Below are 11,600 nucleotides of genomic sequence, written 5' to 3'. Positions count from 1 at the left end.
ACGTCCTGCATGCTGCTAGTAGTGGAATGTCGTCGAGTGCGGGCAAATTCACAATGATAACAAATGAGATAGGGCATTTTTAGCTTGGTAAATACGGCAGTTTCGACCAAGGTTGTTCCACAAAACGCGTAAAAGCGTTCAAGGCAATACTGAAAGGTATTACGGGTAGTAATATTTCGCGTTGCTTGACTGAGACTCGCGGTATTTAAGCAAGGAAGAGAAGCACAAATATACGTGGTGCTGTTTCGTTCAACCACGCTGAAATACCTTGAGCTTCAATAAAGCGACGGTACAACACCAGTACCCATAAATTTCTTTCAACGCTGTCGCGTTCGCTTTTGTTGGAAGTTTCTCGAAACAGCTTTCTGTATGGGAAGAGCAGCATTGAAAGAGCAACATTAAAATCAACAGTCAGAACTAAGGTTTAACTTCCTTTACACGCGTAGCTTGCCTTAGTTACCTCATTTGGTTATCTGCGCTTGGAGTGACTGGCCAGATGTGATTACTTTGATCTAAAATCCCGCTCAAGTCTTGGGACGCTTTCAAGTGCACTTTTGTCCAAGATATGGTCTTTCTGTTCACCTCTCCCTCCCCACCCCCAACACAATGTTGATGTTGATTCTCATTATATATTCCAACATTGCTTTGGGGGTGGGAGTCGGAAAATTAAATAATTACCTCCTACCTAGAAATAATGCGTCGCCAACTGGCATTTTGTCCAGTGTCCCAAGAACGTTTGGCCAGGATTGTAGGTTTAGGCAAAACTCATAAGAAACAGACCGAAGGTGAAATCAGAGCTGACACACATTTCCACATCCCCTGGATTTACAAAATGTGCATTTAACTGCTCGGATATCTACTGATAGTCGTTATAAAAAGCCATACTACACCGCACAGAAACGTTTATTTAATTTCCACAAGGGAAACTCACAAGATAATGCCCCAGGGGGACACCCTCTGAAGAAAGTTACAAGTACTGTACAAAATAACCCGCCCATCCCATCAAAGTTATTGCAAGGCACTCTGAAATTAAACGTGCACAGGCAGGCCAGGAAATATGACTTATGAGGAAAAACAAAAGTAGGGGAAATTGTTAAAAAAGGACCAATGAATTCCACATGGAAAAACAGACTCTTGCGGTCCAAAAGATTTGATAATTAACGACGAAGTAATAAGCTTGAATGAGTTCAATTTCTCTCATTCGTTCTACGTTTCAGTTATGAGAAGTCCATTAGTGGCTTGATCTGTCACTGCGTGACTTCGTTCCCCAGAATCAAGTTCTTGCTCCACACTTTTGGTAGCAGGAGTTACTGATCGACTGACCCCATTACACAGCTTAACATCTATCTCTGCGAGCTTGCACGGTAGCGACGTCTTGAGGTCACGGTGGAGGCCATTCGGCGCCGCTGAGTCATCGCTCTCTCCACATGTCGAATCACTAACGCTTGTCTCATAACATGTAAGATCCACTAAGGGATCTGAACCATTTTCAGCGTCTTTATCTTTGTCATGTAACTCTATACCAGCTTTACCCTCGACATTGCCATCTGCTGCAATTTCTGGTCGAGAGGTCTTGTTTGTGTTAATTGTTAAAGAAGGTAACGACTTGTTCTCGCATGATACCTTTGTTTTCCTTAGGTCTCTTTCTGGCGAAACAGTTGTCACTGTTGGACTGTCTGTCCCCTTCACTGTCTCACAATTTGACACCAGAGCGTTCATAACTGTGTCAGATATTTCTGTGTCACACACACGATTTGATCCCACATGAACTGACTGTTTATCAGCAGCTGTAATCTCGGAGGACGCCACTGTACCCAGCCCAGTCCGCTCATTGCCGGCAGCTAAAGTTGCGCAGCTAGGTTTTGGATCTGGAGCTCTTGTTACCAATACTGTTGAATTGCTTCCCGCGGTTACAGATGAAGTTGAAGAGGCTGTCGTCTTTAACATGATCGGTTTATTACCCAGAGCTAAAGAACTGGTATTAAGTTCAGATGGTTTAACTTTTAATGGAGTTTTTGCCGCTTGGTCAACTGGTTTGTTGACTGTGGCAATTTTGGTTTTTGGAGGCAAAGTCGTTGAGGCTGACAATACAACCTTATGCCCAAGTGCAGTCTGCGTAATCTGAGCTGTATTGCCTAACACAGTAATCCCCGCTCCGGATAACTGAGTTGTTGTACTTGTGGTAGATGAGGTTAATGAACTTGAAGGTCTGATAACGACTACCTGTTGGGGCGCTGACGAAGTAGGCACGACAATAGCCCCTCCCTTGACTGCCAGAGGCACAACCCCTCCTGATCCTGGGCGTTGCACTAGAAAGACTGGGGAAGTAGACAATACACTAGAAAGTTTGGAGGGTGTAACGGAAATGGCCACTTTTGGGACGGCTTGGCTTGGCAGCTGAGAAGTAGCTGATTTAGTACTAAGCGACGAGCTTGCGAGCGTCGCTACTCCAACTGGATTTGACGATGAAGAAGCTGAAGAAACGACGGCGCTTCCTTGCGTGGTCAGGACAGCAGGATTCAACGTTTTCCCTTGAATCATGGGTTGGGACACAGGCACGGTTTTCAGCACTTGTAGCGGCACTCCAGAACTTGACACCAACATAACTTTTCCTACACCTGACGGTACCGCGGCGGACAAGCGCGCTTGTGACTGATGATGTTGAACGGCAGCAGAAACAGCTGTTGATGAAAGACTCTTGGAAAGGGTGACAGCTTGATTGGAGGTGGTACTGCGGAAAGGCGTCGTAGGCACTCCAACTGATGAACTAGGCTGGGCCGCCACTGTAGATGAAGCTGACGCATTTAACGTAGCGGAGGGTTTAGACAGTATTCTGACCGAGTTCAGCTTCTTCTCTGGTTGTGTTACCCTAGCAGAGGGCAAAACTGTCTTTATAGAAAGTCCACTTGCTGAGACAGTGTTATTTGTATTTACCACGGCAGAAGTCTTAACTGTGACATCAACTGCTTTCTTGGCAGTAACAGAATGCAGACCAGCAGGAATATGGAGAATGTTTGGTCGATTTCCCTGTGGGATCTTGGTGACGGAAGTCGGAGATATGTCGGCAGCTCCTCCTTGAGGTACTGTCTGGGCAACTGTACCAGGTTTGACCTCTGTTCCAGGCGCATGCTTCTTTCGCTTCTTTTTCAATCTAGGAGGCGTTGTTTGAATGGCGATGGAGCATGAATCGTCTTCTTCCTGAACTCCTGGGCTTGCAACAGACTGGTTACTTTCCTCAACAATGTTCGCCTCTTCAGCTTTTCTCTTTTGTGGAAGCGAGATCTGAGTTGCTGCGTTGCCTTTGTTCTCGCCATCTTCGCCATCTTTGTTGGCTTGGTCAGACGTTGGTGATTTGTTGTTCTTACTCTCTTCGTCTTCCAGAATAAAGTCTTCGTCACTGGACATGTCCCTTGCTCCAGCATCTTCAATCTCGTCTTCAACGCTTTCTTCACTGCCCCATTCCTCTGCTTCTCCAGCAGGGACGACCTCTTCTGTAAAACATAAATAAGAATCAAAGTTCTTGATAACTTGTCTATACTATGCCAGAGCAAATCATGTGCGGCGCAAGTAAAAAAACCGGAGACCATGTCAATTCTCGCCGAGAAAACCAAATCCACCCAGAGAGAATTAATGAGAATGAGTAGAGACTAGTAGGGAGCAAATGAGATCTGGAGCAAATGGTCATCAAATGAGACAAAAACAACATGTGAAGTATATGTGGGTTATTGACTAAGCGTGAGGTCAAGATGGCTGGATATTGGCCAAGTTCTTTTTTGGCGTCCATAAACTCGCAAAAAAGAACGAGGCCAATATCCAGCCATCTTGACCGAACAAGCTTGGTCAAAAGATTTAGCATAAGGCTTTTGGGAAACTTTTTCTTGCGGGACACGGCGGGTATTCCACGTAACCAATCACAGTGGTGGATTAGGTTCATCTTGCTCGCTCACGGAGCTAGCCATATAATAGGATAAATTACAGAGAAACAGCTAACACTACTATAGCAATAGAGTGAGCAAGGAATGGCGCCAAGTACATGTACAGCTTTGTAGACAGGCATAAGGTGAAGGGTGCATCCAAGCCTCGTGGCCCATCATGCTATATCCGGAGCAATTTAGAGTCCAGTATATCTCATACCCCCTGGATGGTATGCTGGTCTATCACAGAGTTCAACCCCCCTCCCCTCCCCCCCTTATTCATACTCCAGGGTGAAAAAGGTTCTTTCCAAGAAATCCACAGACTAAAATATCAGGATTACTGACCTGGCTCTTCAACTGGTTCAGGTTCTTGGCTCTCCTTCATGATCTTTATCTTTGCCTTGCTCATCAACTTGCTAAATGACATCTCGTACTTTTCCAGTTCTTCAAGCAAGGCTAACAGGCTGCCATGCAGATCAATTTCACAACGCTTTCTTGGGGGTGGGGGCTTGGGTTTCCTGCCACGCTTCTTAGGGGGAGGAGGTGGTTCTGCAAATTTCTCACAGAGCTTCTTCAGAGACTCAACATCGAATGCAGCGAGTTCAAACCCTTCAGCAATTGTGTTCTTTGGTTCCTGCTGTTGTTTTTCTACAGCTGGCGGGGGTAATTGTGGATTTGGAGCTTCTGGTTCAGGAGATGGTGTTCCACTTCGTAGCTACATCAAGGAAACAAAAGATGTTTGAAAACCAGGATGTAATAACAGCTAGGTAGAACAGCCACAACTTTTAGCTAAATGACAGCTTTACTTACCTTTCTAAGTCTTGAATCTCTCCTGGGTTGGTTGGGTGTGGCAGGACGTGTTGAAGTTCCCTTGGCCTTTGTTGGAGCTGGTGGTGGGGGTGGAGGTGGGGGCGTGGCAACCTTAAATGCAAAGAAAATGGTCTGTTAGCCCTTAAAGGGTTAAATAAAACTGAAGATACTTAATGAGAAGGAGGAGAAAGAGAGGGATGAAGACATGACTTGACTGACTCTGAAGAAGTATGTTTGTAACATCAACTTACCTTCTTCTTTTGTTTGTTTAATGTTGGGACATCCAAGGGACACTGCTTGTAAATACGTAAATCTGAAGCAGAGAAGATCGGAAAATACAGGTAGGACCAGCTGTTTGCATCATTTCCCAGCACCATGTCTCTTTGTTCAGTTGAAGCAATGGTGGAAAGATGTTCACGGAAATCATAGTCTCTGACCTGGAATTCAAGAGAAATAATAAAACATAAAAAAAAAAATAGACAATCACGTGCTGTGTTGAAATGGAGATAGGTGTGGCTCAGCTGTTAGAGAGCTGGTCAGGAGGTTCTGAGTTCAAGTCCTCTAGCATGCCATCAGCAGAATTTGCTTAAGGTAGTCCACAATTGGGATTTAAACTACAAAATGTTTATTTGTTATATTTGTCTTAACTGTATGAGTGACATACATATACCTAGAAACTAGCTAGCTCAAGGCTTTGGTACTAAACCACTATCATGAGTATATCTAATTATTTTTAAAATGCTATGCATCTACTAGAGATAAAATTCAAAGTTCAAAACGTTTCCCACACTTTTTTCAAATCAATATTTGGTCCACAAGTTATGTTTCTGATCAGTGAAATAATAATCCCAGAAACACTGAAATTCAGTTGGCTAACACAACTTAGACTTGTTTTAACAACATGAATAACGTTTCACACTTTCACCAGATGTAAATTTTACCACCAGAACTTGTTACTGGCAATGAAAAGCTACATGCGGTCAAACGATTCCCACACTATTTCCAAAGGCCTAAACCAAGATCATTACACATGGAAATCATTTCAAATAGAAGGGATGTTGCCAGGAATAGATCTTTCCCTAGGGAATTTTTAGTGTGCGTGCAATCAGAGATAATCATAGTCTAGGCAGTTTCTTTTTTCATAGAAAAAAACCGGGTTGTCAATGAGGGCTGTAACCTGTAACACCTGTTGCGGCTGAGTACACTTGATGGGCCTTTGATGCTACCGGTGAACTTGCCTATACAAGTAACACATAACATAACAAATTTGTTGTAGGTGTGAAGATCACGGCTAAAAGTGAATCAAAACTTAATGACAGCCCTGAATAAGTTTAATCAAAACCTAAGAATAGTGGCATGACTCTATGATTTCTGGCTCAAAGTAAAGATTTGTCTCACCAGGCTGTTGTCACAAAGGCATTTAAGAATCCAAACTCGTTGATGAAGAGTTAGATCCATATACGACTTTTCCATCAAAGGATTTACTTCACCTGAAAGGGTAACAGGAGACAATTTCTTCAATTCAGAGAAAAAATCAATTCATCATGCACTTATACTGTAAACGTTTGACATAATGAAAGGAATGTATGTGAATGAATAGTAAAGTAGACTACAGGTAGTCAGTCTTCTGCTTAGTCCGTCAACCGTGGCGGTAAATAAACCTTTTCCATTTCTTGCCCCCAGGATTTTGTACAGCCATTTTTTTCTCTCGCTTTTCTTTCACATCATATTGTAGTATAATAATAAGGGGAAAACAACTCACCCAACGTTTCAAATGTAGCCATATCCAAACCAAGCTGATGACAAGTCTAGAAAAATAAAGTTAATAGCAAAGATATTCTCATTACAGATATGTTACAGATGAAAAGACCTTCTAAAGGTTATTAAAGACAGGGCAGGGTTGAACACATTTCATCTTGATAGCTTAGTGGTTGGTTTTGTAAGTACGATAGATCAGCCCTTACAAGCCAAAGTCAAATTTCAATAGTTTTGCCAATACATGTATTTAAGACCTTCTATCCCTTCCCTATCAACCTTTCAGCCCAACAGGAACCAAAGGAAGGTTTGTCAGAGAACTGTAAAATTTAAGACTCTTGAGTCATTAATAAGATGCCTAAAGTAGAAGAATTTTGAGTGTTACAGGATTGTCATTAAATTCAAAAAAGCTGGTTGTACAATAAAAGTTGGCAGTAACAATTTGAAGATGCCATCCTCCCCTTTCGTCATTCCTGAATTCTGCGTTGCTGGTGTTCATCACTACAGTAACCAGGAAATATAGTCAGCTATCAAATACTAACAATAGCCCTGATTCAGCTTCCGTGTGAGCAGGGCTTTTGTCTCCCAAATTTAGCAACCAACTGCATTGGCCATGAGCTCAATTCTACATATTACAACACAGAAAAATAATTTGTCGCTCTCTATGTTCTAACTACAGTGTAGGTCAGAAATTCCAGGTCGATGTGAATACTTACCAACACCTGACCATCCTTCTCTATGGCCTTGTACCAGCTGTTTAGTCGGTCACATAGCTTAGATTCCCAAACTTTAAACTTCATGGGAGGTTTCTTGAACAAACTATCCACAAGGGATAAACAGATATTTTGAAACAATTATTAGGCAATTGAAACAACCACTGCCATTAAGTTCCAAGTGAATGCATGGAAAGAAACTCTGCATTGCATGGCAAATCTACCAACAAAACAATGCCAAAGAAAGAATACTTTTAAATAATTTTAAGAAGGTAGATAAAACATTCACCCTGCTGTAAGGTCAAATTACAAGTAAGTCTAGCCAGTTTTTTGCTGGTATGAACACTAGATAGCTATGCTTTGTGAAGATTTCAACTATTGTTTTCTTTCCAAAATAAACTTCTCAGGGGGGAAGTTTCAGGAAGCCCCTCTGATAGAGTTAATCACAGAACATTTGTTAACACTACATTAAAACATTCCAGCTTCATGCAAGGTAGAACAGTAGTGTCTTTACAAAACCACAGTTATTGTACATTATCACATTCATTATCAATGGTAGAGTTATAACACAAGAACATTTTGTTTTATAGACATCTCACCTTTTTCTTTGATGTGGAGTAATCAAAAGAGCTGTAAATATTCTAGCCAGTAATGAGGACTTATTAGCATAAACAAAACTCAGCTCCAGTTCGGTGATATTGAGGTCTTGTATGTAGAGAAAATCTTTTAATAAAAACAGTAAGCCAGCTAGTGAAGGAATCTGTAAAGAGGAAAAAAGAAAAATATTTACGTACTGCTTGGCAAAGAGATATGTAAAATGGCATTCCCTGAAAGAAAAAAAAACTGTTTAACTTAAGCGAAAAACTTCTTCCAACAATACCAGGAATTCACTTGGAACTACCTCAAAATTGTTTTGGATACAATGGATGACTAAAAACACATTTCATGACAAAATTAAATTCTCAATAAATTCTTATTACATTTACCTCCCACATTGAATGAAGCTGCTTGACCACATCAGGACCTAACTCTTTTTCTTCCCACACCGCTAAATCTTGAAGCAAAACTAAATTAGCTTCTTTCTTCTCCTTCTCACGTATCCGACGACGTTCACGTTCTTCTATGTCTTCCTGAATCTTCAGACGTGTAAGCAAAGAAGAAGAGCCTTCTCCATTGATCATATTAACATATGAAACACGAGCAGCAGTGCGTCGACGACTGGTCCCTTGAAATAAGAAAACAAACATTCTGTTACACACTCACTTAAACTCTGCTTAATACTTGATTATGCATATTCATTGCATCAATGAGATTGCAGGGCTCAAAAAAAACCCTGAAAATCCAGCATACCCTTGGGACAGGCAGCTCTCAATTTTTGCTTGCCCTAGGCAAGTCCTAGTCTACATTTTTTTAATTTAGTTGGACACGACTTGCTTTCCCAGTGTGAAAGTGAGAATGAAAAGTTACTTGCCTGGGAAGAAAATCTGCTCGTCCCGGACGACTGAACGGCAATGTTTTCGAGCACTGTATTGTACAGTTGTTATGATTACCAAGCCACGATACTAACAGAGATAATAGTTTTAACACAACATATCACTTTAACCTACCATCTGAGCCTTCAGCTGGAATGAAATCACTTCTCAAAGCCATGGTAGCTTCTAAGCTAACCTTGTCTCTTAGGGACCTGAACATAAATTTAGAAGAACTAAATGAGCTCAAACTGAGAGTCTCTCTCTGAGTGTGTGCCAATGAATAGATGTGATTTTTGTAAAATGAAGCATTGTTCTGAATAACAGATAAGTCTGGGAAAAGGGAGCGGAAAGGAACCAAAATAACCTAGAGGACTATGGCAACAGATTTGCCATAGAACTTATTGAGAGTTTAAGTTTTAAATATTATCTTAAATTATGACCAGTCTTGTTTTTAATTTTTTTCAGTTCACCATTGAGCTGCAATGTTAGATGAATGTCTTGAATATTACTAGTGACAAACTTAGTGTTCCAAGTAAAGGGGTGTACACAGGGATGTATCTAAGGGCCAGCCGTAGTTGTAACAGACAAAATTCCAGCAGATTTCTCTGATAAAAATATACTTCCCCTGACCAGATAAATACAAAATGCCAGATATGGTAGTGGCTTCCAGCCTCCCTTTAGAGCTGTCCTTTTTACCTTGACAGTGACAGTTCACCTTCTTCACGAAGGAAAAAATCTATTGTGATCACAGTGACCTGAAACGTTTCTTCTAGTCTTCAATTGCATTATATGACTGTTATAATTTTAATTTTCCATGACTTTTCTTCAAACTGAGATATTGGATGGTCTGAAATGTTCACCTGTTTAACAAAGCCAGCTTTTGCTCCAGAATTTTCTCCATTTTGTGGCCAAGTTTTGAGACCCAGTGGTCAGATCCATTGTAGCGGTAACAGTTTTCCAAAATAAGACGGATGTCACCAATAACTTCTGTGATGCTGTTGTATTCATAATTGTTAAATTTACAACCAACTACCGAGAAAAAGAACAAATAGAGTAAAATTAGTTTATACAATCTAAATGCACTGTTGGGCATTTTGTTCTTCAAGTAACTGTACCATGAACAAGTTGCTCACTGAGCAAGGGCATTTCAGAGACACAGACACATTAAGTGGACAAACCGACTCTAGTGGAGAGCTGCCGAAGTCAAGAGTTATTGTTTTACTGTGGTGAGAAGATAAGTCTCAGTGATACACATGGCTGAGGAGAGTTGAACGGTTTCCAGTTTTTTTGCTGGTTGTACGCATAAGGGCATTACGCTAAAAAAGAAGAAACAAGCTAGAAATTTACACCATAACAAGGGTAAACAACTTTTTTGGGGTGGGCATACTTTTGGGCAGACTAAACAAGGTATTCAAAGAATTTTAAAAGTGTGTTCTGTTTCAAATCAATCCCCATATACTGCTTTATGTTAGTTTTTCAAAGAATAATATTAATGATATCAAATCTTTTTTCTGTTTTCAGCAAAAATTTAATTCCAAAAAACTGTTTTCGACAAGATTGTTGATGAATATAGTTAACCTCAGTTCACTTTGTGTAACTGAGAAAAGATAATATTACTAAGATAGCATTTATGGGGATTCCCTTGATCAAATAACATTAATTTTAGCGTTTTTTTATACAAAATGTAACTTCAGTTTTACTGTGTTGGAATAGAGATTGCTTTAAATTATGATACCTAAAAAATAAAATTGTCATCCGTAAAAATGGTTTACAGTTTTAAACTTGAATATATAACTTTGATAGAAGGTTACTAAAGATCAATTAGTGAAAATTTTTCTAGCAATCAAAATATGGATAAGAACATAAAAATGTCAAAAACATCGCTGACAATATCTGACACAAAATTTACAAATTGATGATACTAACGAAATTTATGTTTTAAAGACAAAAAAAAAGTAACTAGTTTCATTAATAACACGAACTCAACAATTCTCAAGCAGTGGAAATGTAACCATTCTGAACACGAGGGACAAAATGACAGTTTTTTTCCCTTGCCAAATGAAAGGCTGTTTTCGACTCTGAATTTACAAATGTACCCAAACACTTCTTAAAACTAAAGGTCAAATCATTTGTGAACACACTTCACCCGAAAAGGAACAGCCCTTTCTAATCAGATCGGTCACTTTAAGATAACATAATCAATTAATTAAACTTCTACTAACTTTGATGGAAACTCATGGGTTCTTTGATTCTCTCGTGATAGTCCCACAAACCAAGTGCCTCGGCGTCCACCGGCTCCAAAAATGGCCAAGTGACATTTTTGTAAGAATCAGCCGATATTTCCATGAAAACACGGTATCCTTGTTGCACTTCGGGACTAAGTTTGGTTAGATCTAGGATGTTCACTTGTTGTACCGGCGATTTTTCTGTTTCCGGCGGTTTAGCACGAGTTTCTGAAAGTTCAACCGGCACGACTTCGTCGGTTTCTGCGGGCTCTGCAATCGGATTTTCAACCACAATTTCATCTGTTTCCATTGGGGAAGTTTCCATTTTGAAGTACTAGGCACTCAGGCAAGTTCAGTAGCCCTTCAGTGATATATACGAAAGTCCAGTCTGTCAAGTTTCTATATAAAACACAGTATGAAAGGCAAATGCCTGTGAACCATGCCAACTTCCCTCCGACGCATTGTTGATGCGCAGCCGATGAACAAAGGTCGTGCGCCGACTCAGTAGGATAAACTCAACAACCACGCTACGAAAGAGCACGTTATCCAAATTTTGCCGAGTAATTAACCGCTTGAATTCAAATCAACCCAGATAAATCGCCATTCCAAAACGAAAAGGGAGGAAAAGGGTTCATTTACAAACCGGTGAATAAATAGTCGCCGTGAAAATTCAATATACGGTAAACGAATTAACTCTGGCTAGTGCCAGAC

General features: G+C 40.5%; 1 protein-coding gene across 1 annotated transcript; it reads right to left on the bottom strand.

The window, feature by feature from the left end:
* Positions 1 to 885: 885 nt before the first annotated feature.
* On the bottom strand, positions 886 to 11,561 carry LOC110057520 (uncharacterized). The gene is made up of 12 exons (XM_020764114.2): positions 10,887 to 11,561; positions 9,525 to 9,693; positions 8,800 to 8,876; positions 8,179 to 8,417; positions 7,792 to 7,952; positions 7,196 to 7,298; positions 6,487 to 6,532; positions 6,123 to 6,214; positions 4,976 to 5,161; positions 4,725 to 4,835; positions 4,260 to 4,629; positions 886 to 3,491 (listed from the first exon to the last, which is right to left on the bottom strand). The coding sequence occupies exons 1-12, from the start codon at positions 11,212 to 11,214 to the stop codon at positions 1,207 to 1,209; spliced, it is 4,167 nt and encodes a 1,388-aa protein (XP_020619773.2). The 5' UTR covers positions 11,215 to 11,561; the 3' UTR covers positions 886 to 1,206.
* Between the last annotated feature and the right edge of the window lie 39 nt (positions 11,562 to 11,600).

This window comes from Orbicella faveolata, unplaced genomic scaffold, assembly GCF_042242905.1.
Source record: "Orbicella faveolata isolate gen_17 unplaced genomic scaffold, um_ofav_v1 contig_46, whole genome shotgun sequence".
Lineage (NCBI taxonomy): Eukaryota > Metazoa > Cnidaria > Anthozoa > Scleractinia > Merulinidae > Orbicella > Orbicella faveolata.
Note: the sequence above shows the minus strand (reverse complement) of the source record. Positions and strands in the feature narration are given on the sequence as shown.